Raw genomic sequence first — 24,538 nt, forward strand, 5'->3', positions numbered from 1 at the left:
TGTGAAGTGGGATAACATTAAAGCATTAAGACTATTATGTTTGTAGACTGATGATCACATCTCATGGATCATGGATAAAGAGTTATCAAGTCTTAAACATAGGTATGAATATTAAGAGTAATATTTATACCGGATTTACCCGCTATGAGAATACTATATAGAAAGTTATGCAAAGTGTCATAAGTTATTCTCATGGTGATAATGGTGTATACCACTCTTCGACCTGAAACCACTATGGATCCTAGATGTAGAGTCGAGTGCTTTATTGCTGATCCAACGTTGTCCGTAACTGGATAACCATAAAGACAGTTGATGGGTACTCCACGAAGCATGCTGAGGGACATGAGTGACCTAGATGGAATTTGCCCATCCTGCATAACAGGATACATGTCTATGGGCCCAATATTGAACTGGACAAGGATGACACGGTCTATGCCTTGTGTTCAATATAGACATAAGGGCAAAAGGGTAATTATACACATAAGTATTATCACAGAAGGTTTTGTCAGATCACATGACATTTTCGTGTCTTGGGTAGCAGTGATGTGTTGCTAGATACCGCTCACTGTTTATTATGTTAAATGCGTGATTTAATATAATTGCCAACGTCACGAAAACCTACAGGGTCACACACAAAGGACGGATTGATAAGAGATAGAGTAACTAAGGAATACCGTAAGGTACGGTGCCCTTAAGTGAATTATAGAACATCGTAAGGTACGGTGTACTTGAGTAGAATACGAAATATGGTAAGGTACCACGGGCTTAAGTGATTTTGGGCATATTATAAGATATGGGCCAAAATACACTTAAGTGGGCTTTTGGCTTGAAGCCCACACAAGTGGTTCTATAAATAGAACCCTTGTGCAGAAGCATTCATTGCGGTTGCATTATTTTCGTTTTCTCTCTCTCTCACTCAAAGCCTTCATTCGTACCAGCTAACACTGAGATTGAAGGAATCCGTTCGTGTGGACTGAGTAGAGACGTTGTCATCGTTCAACGTTCGTGATCGCTCCGTGGATCTGCATCAAAGGTTTTGATCGTCACAAGAGATCTGCACCAAAGGTTTCAACCGTCACAAGAGGTAAATATTCTATCACGGATCATGATCATTCGTAAGGATCTCTAAAGGAGAAAATTTTAATTTCCGCTGCGTTTTGGACCGCAATTCTCCTTCATTAACTACCACTTTGTGGAGTATATGCGAGAGAACTTCTCCTCCAATTTGTTGATTCCACATCAGAAAATTGTTTTCTTGCAGCTTGATTGAGAGTTTCTAAACAAGCGTGTGTGTTGATTCTAAAAACGCCATTGAAGACATAGTAGCTTGTGATGAATTTTCTACTGATTATGTGTTGAGGAATGAATATTCAAGATCCTCCGTTGAAGCTTCTTTGAAGCCGATTGCATATTACACTCCAAATCTGCACGCACTACCAATCTTGAAGCTTCAATCTTCACCTATGGTGAAGTATATGAAAGCAATGATGATGATGATGATGCAGCGGAGATAAGGTCTCTTCTTAGACTGATATCATATTAGATAAGAATTCATATATGTGTGTAATGAAAAAGATGAATCTCATGTTAAAGAAGAGAGAGCATGATCTTCATGCATTGTATTTCATAATTGGGTTTACAAGAGAGAATGCCTAGCATATATATAGTAGCATTGATAGTTACTCTCCCTAACTAACTTTCTTAACATTGCAACTATCTTTCAATAGTTAGTTATAGTTAGCATAACTACTTATAACTAACTTCTCCAATACATAGAAAGTTATTTTTATTGAATGTTATTTATTTTTTGTTGTTACTGTTTTTTGTTTCCACATATCAATTTTTTTTAATGTTATTCAACCTTTCAATTTCGTAACACATACTTTTACCAACATAAGAGCTTGTAATCATTCCCCTCTAGCTTTTCTATCCTATCATGAACTCAAAATTGTTTTGCATCTGTTTCTCCGTACTCTTTTCTATCATAATCATTCTTTTATATACCCATTTCATTGATTCTTAAAATATTGTTACATTCTTTCCTTTGCAAAGACAGTAAATAATAGTAAAAGTTATATGCTTCTTATGCTCAAAGAGTAAAGAATAAATAATATTTATACGATTAATGTACTCAAAATAAGTTAAGGAGAAAGATGCTTTTTCATGGACGTTGTAGGTGGATTCCTGTATAAACCTATCTTTGCTTTTGGTAGTGGAGAGAACTGTCTTGTGATAGGCAGATAAAGCTTATCCTTTTTTGCAAGTTGCTTACCATAGTTGTTTTATGTTAATGAATGTCACTATAACACATTGAGGAATTCTTTGAAAATGACGTTTGGTTGAAGTCTGATAAAATTTTCTTTTTCCTCTTAACACTTTTCTTCTTAGATAAGAGAGTGAGAAGTAACTAAAGTCTACATATTTATAACTTATAGTTTCAAGCTGGAATTGAACTTGTATACTCTCAATTAGACTTTAACTAAAATCTGTGGTCTTATTTGAGTGCTATTGTTGCAATTGATTTTCCAACAGTTGTGTGAGGGAACCTGTGAGGAATATAATTCAAGGAACTTGTTGTAAACCTAATTACAAGTTATGTGACAAACAAAGTTTGGATAATCATTTTTTCCTACTTCATCCTATTGCTAATACTATAGGGGCGTTTTTTATTTTGGTAAAGAAAGAGAATTTTAAATTTTGATCATTATTTATAAATAAAAATTAATTAATTTTAAGCTATTTAATAAGATCATTCTTAATATATTTTTTTCTCTTTTTCTTCTTCTTCATATTTTAGAAATCGAATGAAGAGAGAATAGTTTGAATTTTAAACTACAAATTATAGGGAGAATGAGTTTTTTTTCTCTTAATTTTTTTTAAAAATTTCTTTTGTATTGTTTATGTGCTTTTTTGGTTTTTCTTATGTTATTTATATAGTGCAATATATTTTTAATTCATGTATCGAAAGTGAACGAAGGTCTCACATCAAATTCTAGTATTATGTTTTGCTTCATCCGATAATGGAGGATATATCTGCGAACAATGTATTGTTTAAGTCGATGACAATTTTAAATTATAAATATGTGTATCTGAAATTTATTTAATATTTGTCCTTTATAGGAAGGTGATACGGATCTAGAATCTTATTTTTTTCCTACCATTGTCTTAAAGGACAAATGTTAGAGGATCCTTGAAAATACAATTTTACGGTCTTCATTCATGATCTTGTTAATTCTGATAAGGTGTACTTTTATGAAAGATCTATCTCAAAACTACAAAGTATTATAACCTACTTTTCTCTTTATTGCCATCCAGGTGTCTTCCTGATCCAATGATCTTTGGGTGTTTTCTAGCCTCGATCTTATAAGATGTCAGGATATCACCATTTTGTGGGCTTGAAGTCGTTGAATCATTTCTTGTGTGTTGACATTCTTGCATACCTATAAAGACAATTGAATAAAGTCAGCGACCCACTTAACTGGTCTAATATGCGGTCTTGTGCACAGTAGGAGCCGAGCAACTTAAGCTTTGATCCAAATTAAAAAATCAGCCATTTCCTATGTTTTCCAAGACCAAGAGCAACTTTGTAGACTCGAAAAACGTGAATTTCTCAATCATAACCTTTGTTTCAAGACCCTCTAATTGAGCAACATGATCCACCACAACCACGGAAAAAAACATGTAGTTGAGTTATATCCCTGAGGCCCTTTCGGTACGTCAATGTTGGCTAAGTATGATGAACATATGGTTATGCGAATATCGGATGAAGATTAAAATTTATAAATTCATTTTCAATTTATTTTAAACTACAAGTTTTTTCTCAAAAGATATTAATTTGTAGTAATTTTTAGTAATTTATATATATATTTTCAATCTCATGATATGTTAAAGTGTGTTAACAATTAAATATCATTAGACTCTCTTCTGTAACTCTATTGTAACTATATTGACATGAGATTGATATGAGATTATCATCAACATTTGATGAGAGTTGGTATTCATAAATCAAGATAAAGATCCTTTAATTTCAAGAAAAGAACTATCCTCTAACTTTTCCTCTGTCTCTCTTATTACATACTCTCATTCATTATGTTCCCTTTCTATTTTGTTATTTTTTCCACTTTATTTTAATGAAAATATCTAAAATCATTAAAGATAGAGAAGAGGACCCTAAAATTAGAGGGTCATATTCCCATAGACTAACATCTTTTGGTGATATGTACTTGAGAGATTGAATGATATATCTTATTTGCTACATCCAGTGGCGGAGCCAGATAAAAAAATTTGGGATGACCGCTAACGTAAAATAAAGATTATAAATAAAATGTAAATAGTATTTTAAATAAAATATTAAAGTTAAAATAAATACAAAGTTAATTACTAAAAATTTAAATTACATGACTTAAAACTACCTTAAAGTAATGCTTTACGCGTTCCGAGTGGCTTGAAATCGTCAATAATTGACTCCGAACTAATGCTTGCACTAATCTCCCTTTCAATATATACTGTCATGCTATCTCCAAGAAATCAATCATCCATCTTGTTTCTCAACTTAGTCTTAATAATTTTCATTGCTGAAAAAGACCTCTCAGTTGTGGCCGTAGAAACGGGAAGAGTCATGATAAGACGAAGTAGTCTATCAATCAAGAAGTAAGTTTCAGCCTGTCCAGATGCAACCAAACATGAACATAGTTCTTGAATAATTGATAAATTATTCAAGTTTGATGCTTGACGAGCAACAAATAGAAAATGTTGGAGTTGAAATTGCAAATTATTCTTCTCTTGATCACTAAAATCCATAAGATAATATTTTTCAACTAAAGAACAAATAGTATCAATGCTAAAAGCTTTATATCCATCCTTAGGAGATAAAGAACAAGAAAGAGTTAACAAATCCATTGCCTACTCACTGAATCTTCTATTCAACTCTTGTAACTATTTGTCAATGGTAGTGAAAAAGATTTCAACTTTAAAGTAATGTTGAATTGTGACTTGATTCTCTTCAAGACGGGAGCGTCCAAATCTTGTTGTTGAATGAACATCATTAAGATCAGGAATCTCAATACCATGCTTTTCACAAAAAGATACCACTTTAGTAAACAATATATCCCAACCATTTTCTCTCAAACCTTGAATAAGATGTTTTGTTGAACGAACCAAGTTCATGGCATTAACTACATCTTGATTTTTTTGTAAGGCTTGACAAAACATATATGTTATTCCCATGATTTCTTTCATCAAGTGAAAAATAAATATAAAATCAAATGCCTTCAAGTAATTGTAACAACTATCTGCATCCCCACGTGTAGCATAACTCCCTCTATCTTTTGCAATTTTTTTTAAACCTAAACAAGTTGCTTCATACATGTTTATCAAGCTAGAAATTGAATCGTAATGTGATCTCCAACGAGTATCTCCAGCTCGTTTCAATGTACCGACTTGATTTGCACCTTTACCAGTTACAATCTCATCAATCTCTAACAAATAAGCAATTTCTTCTAATTGGGCAGCTTGTAACTCATCATGACGCTTTGTAGAAGAACAAACAACATTCACAACAAAGATCAGCTTCTCAAAAAATTTATGAACAGGTTTGACTTCTCTTGATGATGTAACTAATGCAAGTTGCATTCGATGAGCAAAATAATGAACATAGTATGCATAAGGACAATCCTTCATAAAGAGGGCTTGTAAACCATTCTATTCTCCTCTCATATTGCTAGCACCATCATACCCTTGGCCACGAATGTTAGAAACATCAAGGTTATGTCGAGAAAGTATATCACATATTGCTTCCTTAAGAGTTAAAGATGTGGTGTCTTTAACATGTGCCACATCAAAAAATCTCTCTTGTATTAAACCAACTTTATCAACAAATCTTAATACAAGAGTCATTTGTTCCTTTTTTGACTCATCACGAGCTTCATCAACAACGATACAAAATTTGGAATCACCAATTTCCTCACGAATACTCTTTTTCACCCTACTAGAAAGAATTTGCAAGAGCTCTTTTTGAATTTGATGTGAAGTATACTTGCAATTTTGTGGAGCATTTTCCAACACAACTTTTGCAACTTCATCATTGTAGGATGCTAAAAGTTTCAATAACTCAAGAAAGTTACCTTGATTTCTTGATTTGCTACTTTCATCGTGACCCCTAAAAGCACAAGTTTGTAGTGTTAACCAACGAACATTGTCAATTGAAGTCTTGAGTCGTAACCGATTATTCGTTCTTTGACTTGAACTTTGCACTTGAATAACATTTCTAATATGACCATCTTGATTCAACAAGTCTTGACAAGCTTTCATTGCATTGTTGTGTGGTGAGTAATGATCCTTCCCTATGTGTTTAAGAAAGGAGTAATGTTTTCCATTCCTAACTTTCTTCCAATTTCTAAAACCCATAGAAATAAAGACAAGTGATCCGGGACGTCCACTTAGTTTTTTGCTAAAAAGGTAACATGATAAGCAATATGCGGCATCTTCAGATGGTGGATATTCTAACCATGATGGAAATATGCTAAACCAAGTATGTTGAAACCTTCTCGGATGATCCTCGTTACCGGACAAAGGATAGTTTTCTAAATGAATTTGATATGGACCCCATTTTAGATAAGCTCTTCGTATTGCATCCACTTGATTTGGTGGATATTGCCAAATCGGAGGACGCTTTCCAGGATCGCGTTCCAAAGAATTTTCAAAACCATGATGCTCTTCAATTGTTGGATTCTTAAGAACTGTTTCAGATTCGGATGTTGGGATTATAATTTCTTCATCTCTCTTCTCTTTCAACTTCACATGCTTTCTTTTTGAAAAAAGAATCAATTTTCCTATTATTCATCTTTACTCTTCCTATAATATCATATCAGATCCAAAAATCAATTTAGAGATCATAAAAATTAAAAGAGAAAAAATTTAATAAACTTAATTAATCAACTTTAATCCGTTTTCAAATACCGGTAACTTCACTATTAGAAATTAACAGCAACAATGATTAAATAAACCTTATTACAGTGTATAATTATATTTGTAAATTACAGTGTTATGAATTGGCTTAATAAATCTCGTATAGATTATTTTAACACATCAAGAAAGAAGAACCCTAAAAATCTCAAAAACACAAATCAAGCAATCATTTTAATTTGTTACTTTTTATAAAAGAAGAATGAATAAAGTTTTTTTACCTGTTAGATGCCGATCACTTTAATCTATTCCGATTCCGGTGCCGATAGCAAATCCATATGAGAAAGAAAGCAAATGTATGAGCTTTTTATCTTATCTGTATTTTAACCTAACTTTGAATGAAAAATAAAAAATAAAAATTAATTTTAATTTAAAATAAGAATGTTTTAATAATTTAATATATATGAATTAAAAAAAAAGTTGAGGGGTGGCCGTGACGTCCCCCTCAGTTCCGTCACTGACTACATCTCCAATCACATATTGCTATTACATCATGTGCCAATTTTATATACGGGCCAATTTCACTAAATATTACTCCGTATTAAGATTCATTTACTATCACAATCAAACCTTAAAAGCCTAATTTAAATAACAAAATAGTCTAGACAAAAAATACAAATTGAAAAACTACAACAATTATTAATGAAATATTCATGATAGCTATGATATTAAAGAAATCTAATGTAAGGAGTATTTTTCAGTGTCAAGCAGAGTCACACTTTTTCTCCTTGCACTCCAAGGATCAAAAAGCCATCACACAGAATCTTTCCTGTTATTATACGTGGCAATATCTAATTGGCTAATCCTAAAAAACACAAGAACGAGAACCTTAAACAGAGGAATCGAACCCACGTGTCAAGGTCCTACACTGAAAACCACGAACCTAAAAATTCCAATACTCTGCAGTTTCGTTTTCACTTTTTTCACTCTTTTCCACCACCCAAACACTCTTCTTCTTTATTCTTTTTTTTCATACCTTTAAAATTCGCTTAAATCCAACCCAAAATCACTTATTCTACTAACCGCTTTTCTCTGAAAACCCCAATGAAGAACACATCGTCGAGGAACTCCGATTCCTCCTCTCACTTTGATTCACCTCACTCTCCTCTCCGATTTCGATCTTCTCCGTTATCCGACGGCGGCGATCCGTTTCACTCCACCGAAAACTCACCGGAAAATGATAATTCCAGAGCCATCGTAATCATAGAGCCTTCATTACAATACTCTCAAGTCGCAGCACCTTTACCGGATTCCGAACACCGGAACCCGCCGTCGAATGACCACCCGGCAGTGGTGGTTAACAGAGCCATGAGGAATGATCCTCCTCCTACCGCAACGAATCTAGGCCACCCCGTCACCGGAGGAGGCCGTGAAGACGGCGGAGGAAGGGGAAGACCAAGGACAAACACGCCGACGTCAACAGCATGGTCGAAAAGTGATGTAGTGACGGGAAAAGTAGCGTTAGGGTTCCGATTGAGCGAGGTGGTGCTTTGCCTAATTTCGTTTTCCGTTATGGCTGCGGATAAGACTCAAGGTTGGAGCGGTGACTCCTTTGATCGCTATAAAGAATACAGGTTTTTTTTTTCTTTTCAATACTACTTCATTATTTGATTATTTTTCAAAAGTTTCAACCGCAATTGAAACAGATAAAATTTGTTACTAAATTTGCTATTCTTATACATTGTGTACTTGTTATAGAGTTTCATTGAAACATTGTTCTTGATTGAGTCTGTATAACTTTACTGTGATTAATATGTTGCTTGTTGTGTATTGAAATCAATTAATGGTGTTTCTATTATGGGGTTGTTGTAGGTATTGTTTGTCTATGACAGTTATAGCTTTTGTATATGCGGGTTATCAAGCTTGTGAATTGGCCTATCAACTTATAAAAGGAAAACACATAATCAATCACCACTTGCGTTTTCATTTTGATTTCTTCATGGATCAGGCAAGTCAGTTTTCTTAACTGATTTTTCTACACTATTGTAATTAGAATTGTTTATAGAGTCGATAAGTTCAGATAAGTCAATTCACGAAGGTTTTAAGTAACAACCTTCTCGAGTTAATTTTTGTGATGAATTGATGGGCAGGTTCTGGCATATCTTCTGATATCATCAGCATCATCAGCTGCGACACGGGTTGATGACTGGCAATCAAATTGGGGAAAAGATGAGTTCACAGAGATGGCTAGTGCTTCTATTGCAATGGCCTTTCTTGCTTTCATTGCCTTTGCTATTAGCTCGCTTATCTCTGGTTACAACCTATGTAACCGCTACCCTTAGCAATACTTTAACCTTATACTTCGATTTATATCTGTTTATACTTTTTCTTTCTGTGGAGAAGAAATGCATTCAAAATAACATTGAGTCCTCTGTATTTTTAACTGTATAGACAGACTTTTGTACACATTCACTTGCAATATATTGGAAAGATGAAGATGCAGAATTTTGACATGCTTCTGTATACAATGTTTTTAGGAATAAGTTGTTGGCATATATGCTATTTATTATTGATGGTCCTGTCCTTTGTAAAGGCATAAAAAATAAGATTTACCATAACAATTATTGATAGCATAATTCACCTTTATTCTGACTTTCAGCTTTTGTTCAAATGAAACTATGGATGGCTCAATCAATTACACCACCATTTTCAAACAGAGACCCAATATGATTTAATTTGTAATGCTGTTTTTCTTTATAAAAATGGTCACAACATTTAAGTATTAAGAATCAAGTGAAGTGAACTGAATGTTTGAGTGGGAATGTGGTATTGGGCTCTTACAAGTTACAACATGAAGATAAATATATATAGTTGAAATTTGAAACCTTCTGGCATCAGACTGATCTTTATATCAGCAAGCTTAAGGTATGGAAACATCCATGAAATGTAATCAGAAAAAGGATAGATAATAAACACAAGAAAAAACTAATCATCTAGGATTTTTGTAATTTTAAGTAGTCTAAAAAATTGAGTTACAAATTTTAAATAGAATAACTTAAATAAATGGATCTGCACAAGTGTCTGACTCTAGAACTTTGTTTGGAGAAGGGCAAGGATTTATGTCTTTATTATTTTAATAAAAATGGATTTTATTTTAATTATTTTTATTGAAATATATACGCTAAAGCTTGTCACTAGTGGTTTTCTTTAGTTATTTAAAATTTGAGAGGTTATCCTTCCTTCCAAGTAAGGTAAGGGATTATCTTCCTTTCCCACTTCAGTCCACCACTTCAAATTTAAAAGTCTTAAAAGAAGGAAAGAAATTAAAAAAAAAACACCATATTCGAATTCGAATGAGTGATTTTGGAGAGAATAATAATATATTTTTATTTTTTAAGTATTATAATATAAATAAAATTTGAAGAATGAATCAAAATTATTTAAAATTCATCTCCAACATATTTCTTTAGTTTCTCAAAATTAAAAAGATTTTGTATCAAAAAAAATTCATCAAAGCTCTCTTACTTCTTCATGATGACTTTAGTCTTATTTTGGTTTATTTCGATGTCCTTTTTATGGACAATGAAATCAAGGATATCTCTGGCATGCACACAAAAATCACATTTAAGAGGGTTTATTTTCAGCTTATATTTTCTCATTCTTTTGAACGATTGTCGTAGATGGTCGAGATGACCACTTCCCGACACAGACTTAATGACTATATTGGCAATGTATATTTGCATAAAAGTTTTGATATAGTCATGGAAAATCAAATTCATTACCCTATGGTAAGTTGCTCCAGCATTGTTTAAGGCAAATGACATCACTACCCACTCATAAGTGCCTGAGGCTCCTGGACATCGAAATGCCATCTTCAACACATCTTCATCTACAATAAATATTTGGTTATAACCCAAGTAACTATCAAGCATACTAAGATAGTCGAAACATACTGTTGAGTCGACCAACACTTCGACGACAAACATTTAGTATTCGTCCTTTGGGGTCGCAACATCCAGATCTCTGAAATCTATGCAAAACCTCAATGTTCCATTTTTCTTAATTACTGGAACGTTTGTAAGTCATTCGACATACCTTGCAATCCTTATGAACTTTCTTTTCAGGAGTCTTTCGATCTATTCTTTTATTTTTGACATAACTTCGGGTGCGAACCGTCTTGGCAACTTCTTGATCGACTTTTTTCCAAGCTTTATCGGCAACTTTATTTCTGTCAAATCACTGCTTAAACCTAGCATTTCATTATAATCCCAAGCAAAAGAATCTTTATATTCTCGAAGTAAATTAATTACCTCTATTTTAAAACCTGGGTTGATGCTGACACTAATGTACGTCATCCTCTTAATGGTTCCATCACCGAAGTCAATTTCCTCCAAAGGATCCCAGGGTTGTATCTTTGTTGTTGATGCGACGGGATCCTTCTCGAAACTTAAAGGCTCATCTTCGTAGATGCAGTCGAGCCTCTGGCCTTCTACGTCACAGTCTCCCATGCCTGCTGACCACAACTCGTCAGGTGATCTCGGCTCAATGTTTATTCTTTACCCCACGTCAAATATTTATACTTTATTGGCTTTGACGTCCATATGTTTTACTTTCGGCTTCTAAAGTCGCTTTTAATCTATTTTCAGCTACATAAGTTGAAATTATCTCTAAAGGGTCAAACTCATACATCATCGTCGAATTTGTCACCCTAACTAGTTAGTTGGATGGTGTCATAGCTTCTCTCACCCATAATTTCTTTATCCCATATAAACCCAAGTGTCAGATGAAGCTTGAGAGGATAAAATGCCTCCTCTAAAGGCATGTTTGCAAATCCTGCTGGAGAGTAAGGTGCAATGTTAGCTAATTTTTTATCAAAATTCCTCATATCAACGTGATTCACCTCTGTCATAAAAGAGCCCTGATCGGCTTCTATGTTTTCCATAATCCCATTATTCCTCTAGAGATTGCAACCCTCTGATGAAGTGGTGATGGTATAACCCATACGCCATGGATCCACACCCGGCCTATGAGTAAATTATAACTTGCCTTTGATGCTATCACCATTAACACAATGGCCATGGTTATTGATCCGACTGTCACGTTGACCTGTATTACACCCATAGTATGCCTTATCTTACCTTCATAATTTGATAACACCATGTTGTGTGGCCTCATATTAGTATTATACTTTCCTATTTTTCTTAGCAAGAATCAGGCATTAAAGTGACTGCAGCACCTCCATCAATCAAAATCTTGTTAACTGTGGTATTCTCGACTTTGGCTCTTATGAATAGGGGCTTCAAGTGACTTTTCATACCCTTATCTGGCCTTTCAAAGAACACATTTTGCTCCTCGATGTGATCATTATTCATCACAAAGTAACACACATGTTTATGCATCACCACGTCTTCCTCATCACAATCCATTGGCTCAGTTGCCTCTGTGACATAGCCGTACTCCCTTGGAAGCACAAAAAATACATTACATATAACATTGAAGTCATCTTTCGACCCTGAATCAAAATTACTTGTCACTATCTCGCCGCCATTGGGTGACGCCTCCTCTTTCACTTTCCCTTTTGCCTTGACCATCTTGGGGGAAAATAATTGCCTTCATACTGGTTTATTGACTTGATCATTAAATTGGTTTTGATATGGTTTATTACTACTCGACTCAATATCCTCCCTTTCTGTGTTTTCTTCCTTTGGAACCTCTTCCATTAGGTCATTGACATCGGATTCTTCCCTTTGTAATTGTTGGGCCCATAGGAACGTTTCTTTGACACCTGTAATTTCTCTGTATAAGTTAGTGAGGAACCTCTACCCATATCAAAATTCTTCCATTTCTAGTGGTAAAATCCCTCTCTTCTTGTAGGTCGCACCCACTTCCCCTAGGGAGCGTTGGATGTCGGAACATATGTGCCAGGTTTGTTCCTCTGATGAGTCGGGAACTGATGTCTCTTCTAGGGGACTCCCCTTTTGTCAAAGTATAACTGAGGTTTGTTATTCTTCCAGTTTCCCATTCGATGCGCCTGTCGAGCATCCTTTACCTCCTTAGCAGCCTTATTGTGGAAGACTGCACTACGTCTTGGGAAGAGCATCACCTCTGACTCTTTAGCCTTACAGTAGTGAAGGAAGTCGGCCAAAACTTCCTCAGTTTTGGGGTAGACAAATTTCACCTAATTCTCGCAGCTTTTGACAACCTTTTCTTCGACTTCCATGTCAAAATCTTCACTAATTTCGACCATGTTAATCTCCACTGGTTCAACATAGAAGGCTTCCTTGACCTGTAGTGGATCAGAATCAATTTTCATATGCGTCTTACTCTTAGAAAATTTCACCCTTTCATCATTCAGATCACTTTGGACAAGTTCCCTGAAAAGAAAATATTGTGAAGTTTTATGCCCAAAACTTTCTGAGATTTGCAAAAACCTATTTTATTTCTTTGCTTTAATGGTGGTACTTTTGCATATTGTGGTACTAAGATTTGGCCATCAACGACCAATAAATCAAAGATCACATCACATTTGGTCATATTGAAGTATATGTTTTCTTGAGGAATTTGTCACTCTTTTTAGGCTTAACAAGATTCTCCCCATTTGATGGTGTAAGAAGTTTACACACATATGGGGGTCCTAGATTCAACTCGGCAAAATCGACCTCGTTCTATTCTATGTGATTATATTTGATATCTAACCCTAGGTCATTGTCATCCATGTTGACATAAGCCACTCTTTATTTTTTATTTATGTTCACTCTGGCTTTCTCATCCTTCAACCGTTCGACTTGTCAAACTCTGTCTGCCGGTTGGTCCATATCCCTTAGATATTGTGTATCCAACTTCTTTTTTATGGAATAATCTAATCCCCCACCGCAATCTCGACTAGTTCGTGCTCATGTACTTGGGTAAAGAACATTGATTTCAAAAGTTATAACCTATTTATGTAATCATGAATCGATTCATCGAACTTTCTCTTCACACTCGACAATTCTTTCAGGCTGATTTTCGACTGCCCCATATAGAATTGTTCATGGAATAATATTTCTAAACGAGTCCAATCATTAATGTAATGAGCAGGGAGAATTGTAAACCATGTAAACACATTTTTTGTAAGATAACTAGGGAAATATCTCATCCTCAAAATTTCGTTATTCGCTATATCCCCCACTTTAGTCAAATATCGAGAGATATGTTCGATTGTAGATTCATTAGTATCACCAGCAAATTTGGTGAGTTTAGGGACTTTCCAACCCTTAGGGATTTCCTTCTGTAACACGTAATATGATAATGGGGATGTATAATTTAGCCTTTACATGCCCAGGTTCATACCATTTTGCGCCATTATTCTTTCGACCATGGCTGCAAGATTATTTTCTCCTAATAAGTTTTCTTGTCGAACTCATTAGACCACTTGGTCGGTGTCCTGGTTTTGATTAACCACTAAGACCAGCGAGCGATTAAGTTATCTAGGCCTCTCTTATTCGACTACACGGGGCACAATTTTTTTGCTCTAATTAACTATGTTTCTTCAAGGGGTATTCCCTCATTTTGAATCGGCCTAGCCACCCGGGTTGTACAATTGGTCGACTTACGCCTGAGGGGCGCCAAAGAAACCGACAATTCAAGTTATTTGATTCACCAATTTTTGATAACTATGATTCGTATTTTAAATCAAAGGGTTAAATATAGTATCCATTTTTCGGGTGAGCAAGTTAACCATGTCATGGTTATTTTTGTCCATTTGTTATCTCATCGCCATCACATATTTTATAGTGAAAGTCGACATTGCTTAGGAACCAAATCCCATCCCCAATTGGGGTTTCATGGTTTGACCAATATTACCTATAGCCGATCCTGATGCCAATAGTGGTGAGTATGCAGTTGCTGCATTGTCAACAATTGTTGAAGCATTCCTATGCAAGCCTGCCATCATTTGTGTTGGCATGCCATAAGGTTGTTCCTGACCAGACATAAGTATCATACCCCAATTTTGTCCGGCCATTTGTGGTCTACCCATGAAATATCTTTGTTTTAAAGGGCTATTTGCATAAGCATGTTCATATGGTTTGAATCTTTTACATGACTGATCCAAAATCTATTTTCCTATTAGTAAGTATTAGGAGCCATGTTATTATTTTTATGCTCACTATTTGTTAGTCCATTTACGCAACCCAAATATTAATGCCAAATCCTAAGTCCTTCGTAGATCTCCAAATTAAATTTGCATCTTCTTTTAGGCATGTATGCGTTGGTTTTAAATTAAATCACCATATTCAGATTCAGGTGTTGAAGTTAGAATTATTTTTTTGTTTTAAATCAAGTAACCCCAGTTGGTTTCTTTGTGCCTTGTTGACTGAAGAGAATTTGAATTGAAATAATAGCAAGTAATTAGTGAAAAGGTCAAAATGTTTACATTGATTATGAAAGATGAGTGAAGCATATTACCGGCCATAAGCTATAGTAGTAAATAATTTGGGATTTGTCCTATTCTAAATATTTCGTGCCATCAAAGTATAAAGGTTTTGGTTTGAGGATAATTTCTTAAAGATGTTCCAGGCACTCCAAGTTCCGTCGCTTCATTAGTGTGTACGTCCTAAGTAGAGCGTGTGCCAGTTAAATGTGGTGATTTGCAAGGGAAGAAATATTGTAACAGCAAAACCAACAAAACAGAATGACCAAAATTGAATTTGTAGCTTCAAAAGTGCTTTAATTGAATAAGCATAATTAAAATATGGAAATAAGGTTTGAATGCTACAAAGTGATTACATAAACGGATTCTGAGTACAATAGGTTACAAATAGTCCAAATATACACTTAACCTAAATACTTAATTGATTACATCCTAACTTAATAAAAGTTGTTGCAATTGATAAGAACCATTGCCCCAAGAGACCAAAGCCAGGGACCGTTGGACATTCCTTGGAGCTGATACGCCTCAAACTTGTTTCTGTGAAGCTTCACGCAACCACATCCCATCCCATCAAAATCACTTCAAATTGTAACCTGCAGGGATAAAAATAGCTTAATTAAAAAACCCTTTTCATAAGCACTTAAAGAACTGAAAAGTAATTAATGAGTTAATCAGTTTAACATTTTATCCAGAAGTCCAATACGAACACTCAAAAAAGCACTTCGAAAATAACTTAAAACAGTAACACATTTACAAAAATGGAATCCACAATAACCGGGAATGGAAAGGCATAACAGACGGTTTTTCTTTTGAGGATAAAAAATTCATCTGTGAAGAGATCAGGAGATATATAAGAACACGTCTAAAAAATCCAGGGGGACGGAGATACTTCTTTGTAAGCATAAAATCCAAAAACAACACAACATACGTTTTGGGGAAATCTAAGAGAAGCAATTAAAATTGTTTTTCTCTGTTAAACTCAAAAAATATTTCCTTAACACGAAGCCAGATTCAACAGTAAATCAAAAAAACATCCAAACCCTAAGATTAAAAAAGACATCAACATAGTCCAAAAACAAAAAGAAGAAGGAAGAACAGAGGAAGGGAAAGAGAGTTTAAAGAGTAGAAGAAGGCTTATCTGGATCGTGTCAGAGGACACTTCATCGCCGGACCGGCTCCGATCAAGTAGTCTTTTTCTCCCTTCTTTTCCAAAAATCTCCATACTATTGCATTCGTCTTTGTGAGTTGAGTAAAACCCCCTTTATGATTTCATTGAAATGCAACTACTGAAGGTTTAATTTCAAATTTAGGGTTTAGGTTAAACTGTTTTGTCTCCATGTGGTTTCTATTGGCTGTTTGAAAGGAGTTTTAGGTTTTGTTTTGGTCGTTTGTTTGGGTTTTCGGTTGGTCGAGTTTTAGGCTCGTTTTCGTCTCGATCCGGTCGATTGAGGACGATTTAGGGGAAAGGAAGGCCGGATTTTGATTCTCCGGCCAAAAAGAGAGGGAGTTAGTGTTTGAAGTTAGGTTTTTTGGGTAGAGGGTGGCTGGAGAAGAAGGGAGGCTCCACCGTAAGCCGTTGCCTTCGGCGGTCTTCTCCGGGAGGAAGAAACTTTTAGGGTTTGCTAAGTTTGGAACGATTGAAAACTGCAGAAAGAGAAAGGCTATTGAGAAAGCAACGATGCCTTTTCCTTTTTCTGTTTTAGGTTTAACCTAGATGGGTCTGTTTCGGGCCTTCCAGATTTGGCCCATTAATCCCTATCAGCACCCCCCATACGATTGACTATTTTTTTGTTAAGACCATAATGATTTTTTTAATGTTAATTGGAAAATATCTTAGAATCTAATTAGATAATTTTTATTTAGAAATAATTATATATTAATTAGAATTCTTTTGTGATTTATATTTATTTTAGAATTTTAGTTTAATTTAGAATGACTTTAGAATTTAATTGTTAATATCTTAGAATTTAATTAGATAATTTTTTATTTAGAAATAATTATAGATTAATTAGAGTTCTTTTGTGATTTAGATTTATTTTTAGAATTTTAGTTTAATTTAGAATGATTTTAGAGTTTAATTGTTAATATCTTAGAATTTAATTAGATAATTTTTATTTAGAAATAATTATAGATTAATTAGAGTTCTTTTGTGATTTAGATCTATTTTAGAATTTTAGTTTAATTTAGAATGATTTTAGAGTTTAATTGTTAATATCTTAGAATTTAATTAGATAAATTTTTTATTTAGAAATAATTATAGATTAATTAGAACTCTTTTGTGATTTATATTTATTTTAGAATTTTAGTTTAATTTAGAATGACTTTAGAATTTAATTGTTAATATCTTAGAATTTAATTAGATAAATTTTTTATTTAGAAATAATTATAGATTAATTAGAATTCTTTTGTGATTTATATTATTTTAGAATTTTAGTTTAATTTAGAATGACTTTAGAATTTAATTGTTAATATCTTAGAATTTAATTAGATAATTTTTTATTTAGAAATAATTATAGATTAATTAGAGTTCTTTTGTGATTTAGATTTATTTTTAGAATTTTAGTTTAATTTAGAATGATTTTAGAATTTAATTGTTAATATCTTAGAATTTAATTAGATAATTTTTTATTTAGAAATAATTATAGATTAATTAGAATTCTATTGTGATTTAGATTTATTTTAGAATTTTAGTTTAATTTAGAATGATTTTAGAATTTAATTGGAAAATATCTTAGAATTTAATTAGATAATTTTTTATTTAGAAATAATTATAGATTAATTAGAATTATTTTGTGATTTAGATTTGTTTTAGAATTTTAACTTAATTTAGAATGGTTTTAAAATTTAAATCTTTGTTAATATTTTAGGATTTAATTAGATAGTTTTTTTATTTAGAAATAATTGCAGACTAATTACAATCCTATTATGATTTAGATTTATTTTAGAATTTTAGTTTAATTTAGAATGATTTTAGATTTTAATCTTTGAAAATATTTTAGAATTTAATTAGTTTTCCTTTTTTTAGAAATTATTGTAGATTAATTAGAATTATAAGTCGATTTAAAATTACTTTAGAATTTTTAATTTAATTTAAAATTATTTTAGATTTTAATCTTTGAAAATATTTTAGAATTTAATTAGACCTTTTTTTAAAAATAATTGTAGATTAATTAGAATTATAAGTTAATTTAGAATTATTTTAGAACTTTAATTTAGAATGATTTTAGAATTTAAATCTTTATTAATATTTTAAAATTAATAGTTTGGATAATAGTTTAGAATTGAGATTTTTGATAGTTTAATATTGTTTTGAGTTTTAATTTAATGATATTTTTACTAACTAAACTTTAGTTATTTGTTTTAGATTTAATATTTTATTGCAATTCTCTCGATTATTCCATGTTGATTTCAATTACCACCTAACATTTAACAATTAACGCTATTTTTTTAATAACCGCAATTAGCATCTAACTCTTTTAAATTCCGCTTCTAACATTTATTTTTTATATTTACTTTATATCATTGTACATCCTTCATCTCATCTTAAAATGAACCTAAAAAATGATAAAGACTTAAAAAATACAAAAAAGATTATAATTCTCATGCCATCAATTCAAACCAATTTTTAAAAAAACAAATAAAACCTCTCGATTCAAAGTCGAGCCCATTTCTCAAAACACCTATGTAAGTCGATCGCTTGTAAAAGCATCGCCATCAACCTCACATGGCTTACTCTTGGGCTTTCTTACAATGAGACCTACTCGGTTTTAATTAATTGATTAAATGAACCATTCACTAAATAAATTCAATTCATTCACAAGAATGCAATTTTTAAAACCTCGATCCGACATCGAAAGTTAAATTAAAATACTTAATCACCTCTAAACGACACTCTATTTGAAAATGAAAAGGGGGATGGTTTTGAGTTTTCAACTCCTCTCCTCGATTATTTGAATACGAGTTTTCTTACTCGGTTAGTCAAATGGTCGTCATTTCTAATCCATTTAAGAAGAAATAAATCAAATCCTTTTATAACAAGAAACTAAAAGGGAGATAACTTTGAGTCTTCAATTTTTCTCCTCGATTATTTGAATACAAGTTCTCTTACTTGGTCAGTCAAATAATTGTCGTTCCTCTACAAACTTCTAAACCCGATTAAATCAAATTATTTTCATAATGAACTAAATGAAAAGGGAGATGACTTTGAGTTTTCAACTTCTCTCCTCAATTGTTTGAATACGAGTTCTCTTACTCGGTCAGTCGAGCAATTGTCATTTTTCCATAAACGTACAACTTAATCAAATTGTTTTCGTAACAAACTATACGAAAAAGGAGATGGTTTTGAGCTTTCAACTCCTCTTCTCAAATGCTTGGATATGAGTTGTCTTACTCAGTCATTCGAGCACTTGTCGTTTATCCTAAAAATACATCAACCATATACAACCTTATTTTCATAAATATTCAGATGAAACAGAAAGTGGTCTAGAGTCTTCTATTCTCTTTCCCGATTATTAGGATGCGAGTTGTCTTACTCGATTATCCGAGTATTCGTCATCCGCCCAAAGCACCTTAACTATTATCAAATCTTTCCTATAATTAAGGATGAAAAAGAAAGTGGTCTAGAGTCTTCTATTCCCTTTCCCGACTATTAGGATACGAGTTGTCTTACTCAACTATCCGAGTAATCGTCATCCAACCAAAATATCTCAACCTACCAAGTTTATCCTTTCTCGCCCTCGTGCGATCGAAACCAGTCAAACAAAATATCCAACATATTAATCCAACTTGTCACCCTCGTGTGACCAAAACTCTTTTCAAAAAGGAACACTGTTAATATTTTCTAATGCGCACAACAAACCAATGCTTAAGCCTCCGCCGAGAGTAGACAAGCCAGTGTTTAGCCTTTAGAACGCGATCTAAACAGTTGTTCATAAAAAACACACCAACCAACCGTAGTTCCCGAACTACGAATGCTCTGACTTCCTTATTGCACCATAAGGATACGTAGGCAGGAGATTGCTGTATCTTCGCGAGCACACTAATAAAAAACCTCCCTTTTCCCTTTCTGAGGTTCCCATTAATTTCTATAACCCAAAGATAACAAACAAACATAAATTAACACTCGAAACGCACATTTGAACTAAAAGGTTCCCGTTGAGTACAACGGACGTAAGGGTTGCTAATACCTTCCCCTTACGTAATCCACTCCCGAACCCGAATATGGTTGCGACGACCATTATTCCACTTCCTAAAGGTTTTATCGATATTTTCCTATTCCTTCATTGGGATAAATAAAGTTCGGTGGCGACTCTGTTCGAACACTAATATTTTCCGCGACCATCGCGAGGAATCTTATTTTTCGAGATGCGACAGATGGCGACTCTGCTAGGGACTAGCTCCAAGCAAAAGAGAGTGAAGCCTAATTTAGCTCAGTTTCTGTATTGTGTGTTAATCTTGTTTGTTTGTCTGTTATTTTTCTATTATGCTATTATTATTCTGTCATAATTATTATATTGTGATTTATTGACTATGTCTTATTGGGGGTGCTCTGGTTGATGATACTTTGTGAGATAGGCTCTCCACCCGAGTCTGAGAAAAACCATAAGATTAAGTTGGTGGTTGCGTAGTGGGCGCCCACAAGGAGTCTTCCTTGTTGGGAAGAAACGAAGACCCCGCCTAGAGGAGATTCTCTTGAAATATTATTGCCCGACGAGTTTTCGTCACGGCGGTAGTATTCTCAAGTTGGATCAATGACTCTAGGGACCTCTTAACCCATTATATCCGGTGGTTATGTAGTATTTACCTGAAAAGTCTCAGACTTATTAGGGTAATACGAAAGCCCCAATCAGATGAGATCCCTTGGGCGTATTACTACCTTACAGTGGTATTCCCAACCTCGATCTATGACTCTGAGAACCTTATTAGAACCTTGGACTCGAGAGTTGTGTAGTATGGACCCACTAGGAGTCTTCCTCTTTGGGACTATACGAAGGCCTCACCCAAACGAGACTCTGTTTAGGGATGTTATTAGCGGATGAGTTTTCATCATGACAATAACTTTCTTAAACATTGATTGATGACTTTGGGAACCTCTTACCTTTAGCATTCTACCAAAAGGGTTTTGTTTAGAAACCAAGAATACCCGCTCTCATGACCTGTATATCAACCTACATGTGACACACATAACATCATTCATAGCATAGCATTCATATTATTTTATTTCCAAGGAATCTGAGTATCATGAGTTGCAGGAATTCAAGAAACATGGAATCAAGCAAAAGGAACATTTACTCATTCAAGTTCAAAGATCCCGATCTAAGGAGCTTACGTAGCCTGATCTCTCAGATGCACCCTGTATACAGAATCAACTTTGGAAAGAACTATGGCAATTTGCTCAGCATCCTCAATCAACAAGTGGACCATACAGCCTTGATCACTTTAGCCCAATTTTATGACTTACCTTTAAGATGCTTCACATTCCAAGACTTCCAGCTAGCACCAACGTTAGAAGAATTCGAGCGTCTTGTTAGGATCCCTATGAAGGACAAGTCACTATTTGAAGGGACAGATGAATCTTTGCCCCTCGAGGACATTGCTAGTGCGCTACACATGGATGAAAAAGAAGCAAAAGATAATTTAGAGACCAAAGGAAATACCAAAGGGTTTTCACTAAGTTTTCTTTTGGAAAGAGCTCATACCCTGTTGAAGGCAAAAAGTTGGGATGCTTGTTACTCTGCTATTGCATTAGCTATCTATGGCATCGTCCTGTTCCCTAATATGGATGGTTTTATAGACATGACTGCCATTTGTGTCTTCCTTACTAGGAACCCAGTACCCACTTTGTTAGCCGATGTCTATTATCACATAAGTCATAGGTATACTAAGAAGAAGGGGTTGATTGCTTGTTGTGCTCCTTTATTGTATCAGTGGTTTCTAGAACATCTTCCGAAGACAGGTGCTTGGGATGAACAGACAGATATTAGTTGGCCTCAGAGATTGGGATCACTCCGATCTGAAGATCTCTCTTGGTACTCCAAAGAATATATCAACGCAGACATCATATTCAGTTGTGGAGATTTCCCAAATCTACCGCTCATTGGAACTCAAGGATGTGTGAATGCTAATCCAGTTCTATCACTCAGACAACTCGGTTACCCAATGGAAGGCCCTCCAGAGGAAAATTCTTTGGAAGCTTTCTTGTTACTTGACTTTGGGGCTGAGAATCCTAGCTTATTCCAGCGAATCAAAGAAGCTTGGAAAAATGTCAATCGAAAAGGAAAAGCTGAGTTAGGGAGAGCAAATGGGATTACAAAAGAACCATATTTTCAGTGGGTAAAGGAAAGGGTGCAGATAATTAAAATGCCATTCGTCATTCGGATGCCTATACCTCTTCCTGAACCTAAGCTCACCCATGTCCCTATTGAAGAAATGGAGGAACTCAAGGCCACCATGGCAAAGCTAGAAAAAGAGAATGAAGAGCTTCAGACAAAACTCCAACAAACCATCAATGAGAAAAATAATATGAAGTGGGAGCTTGAGAGAAAAGAAGCGCAACTTCAAGCCCACGTGGAAAAGTTCAACAAGGAGGAGCATAAGAGAAAGAAGATCAAAATGGGATTAGAACAGGCTGATCATTGTTTGGATACTCTTAAGGGTCAACTACGACAAACTCAGAAAGAATGTCAAGACAATGAGCATTGGTGGCATCTAGCCACAAAGGAGAACAAGACGATAAGGGATACACTTGGGGCTCAGATAAAAGAACTAACCAATTCTGTTCGTCAGGCAAAAGCAGAAGTAGATCAGGAGCGCCGACTCAAGAAAATAGCCACTGAAGCTTCTAGGGTGTCACCCATGGTATGGGAGGAAAAGTGTCGAGAAGTAAGAGATGCCAGGGAGTCTGTAAGCTATTGGAAGAACCAGCTAGAGTCATTACGCCAGGACAGCTCCATATGGTTAAAAGAGCGAGACTATGTGATTGAAGATTATGAATCCTTTAAGAAGACCATAGACTTCTTACAAGGGGACAGGGATAAGTTTCGTGCAAAACTCGATGGGCTAGTAGGATTCTGTAATTGGGCAGCTGAAGAGTTGCCATGGAGGTTGAGAGACGCAGTCGAAGAGTTGAAAGAAGATAGCACTCCTCCAGCCATAATCAATTTCGTTATGCTCTGCAAAGGGTTGTTGAAGAGATTCAATGAGGAACTAAAAGAGCTTTAGGCCAGAAAGCCAGCTGTTTAATTTGCTTATGTCTTGTATTTTGTTTCTTTAACAAATGTACTTTTGAATTATGACCTTTTTGGACCTCTATGTTATGTATTGGAATGAATGACGTAAAAAAAAAAAATTTACTCCATTACTGCTATTATAAATATTTTCTTTGTTTCTTCGAATTACTAACGACTAATGAAACTCGAATGAATCCCTGGAAATAAAATATGCATAACATTCGCATCTTCATTATGCATCACACTTCATGAAAATCAAAACTTACCCAACCTTTTTACCCCTTATCCAGCCACACTGACTAATCAACACCGGTACGAGACGCGAAGCCAATACAAGATGACATTAGAACAAGTGGAGGCCAACCAGGTTACCATGAGGACAGACATCAATACGATCCAGGAGAAGATGGATCAGCTGTTGGAGACGATGCTTGCAATCGCTCAGAGAGAGAGGAGCGAAGAGGAAGAAGCCAGGGAAAAAAGGAATGATGGCACGCCAGGTCCGAATCCCCAAGACGAAGGCTACATCCCCACCAAGAAGAGATTGGTTCAGATACCAGTAGGAGTCAAAGGAGATGGAGACCGTGCAGAACCTTCTGATACGTCTACTCATCATGGATCCGAAATTGGAGATGACCAGTATGATGCATTCTACATGCCCGATCAACCAAAGCCCAAGATACTTTCAGATCCTGCTGCAGATAGGCTTCGTGCCCTGGAAAAGAAAATCAAAGCCATAGAAGGAAACAACATCTTCGGTGCTTCTGCCATGAACATGCGTTTGGTATCGAATTTAGTCATCCCAGCTAAATTTAAAACCCCTGATTTCGAGAAATACAAAGGACAAACTTGTCCAAGAAGTCACTTGGTGATGTATTTCAGGAAAATGGATGCTCATACCGAAAATGACAAACTACTCGTACACTGTTTCCAAGACAGTTTGAGTGGAGCATCTCTGAGATGGTATATGAGTTTAGAACAGGGCCGAATTCAAAGT

At 34.6% G+C, this 24,538-nt stretch overlaps 1 protein-coding gene across 1 annotated transcript; it reads left to right on the forward strand.

Moving 5' to 3' along the window:
* Window positions 1-7,827: 7,827 nt before the first annotated feature.
* On the forward strand, window positions 7,828-9,416 carry LOC127073914 (CASP-like protein 4A3). The gene is made up of 3 exons (XM_051015160.1): window positions 7,828-8,537; window positions 8,776-8,911; window positions 9,054-9,416. Exons 1-3 carry the CDS (start codon window positions 8,008-8,010, stop codon window positions 9,243-9,245), a joined length of 858 nt encoding a protein of 285 aa, XP_050871117.1. The 5' UTR covers window positions 7,828-8,007; the 3' UTR covers window positions 9,246-9,416.
* Window positions 9,417-24,538: the final 15,122 nt, after the last annotated feature.

Source organism: Lathyrus oleraceus, chromosome 4 (genome assembly GCF_024323335.1).
Source record: "Lathyrus oleraceus cultivar Zhongwan6 chromosome 4, CAAS_Psat_ZW6_1.0, whole genome shotgun sequence".
NCBI classification, from domain to species: domain Eukaryota; kingdom Viridiplantae; phylum Streptophyta; class Magnoliopsida; order Fabales; family Fabaceae; genus Lathyrus; species Lathyrus oleraceus.

Excerpts from the sequence above, each read along its gene's own strand:
- LOC127073914 (XM_051015160.1), top strand. The coding sequence starts at position 8,008 with ATGAAGAACACATCGTCGAGGAACTCCGATTCCTCCTCTCACTTTGAT. Across the intron at positions 8,538-8,775 it reads GATCGCTATAAAGAATACAG|GTATTGTTTGTCTATGACAG; the intron begins GTTTTTTTTTTC and ends GGGTTGTTGTAG. Across the intron at positions 8,912-9,053 it reads TTGATTTCTTCATGGATCAG|GTTCTGGCATATCTTCTGAT; the intron begins GCAAGTCAGTTT and ends ATTGATGGGCAG.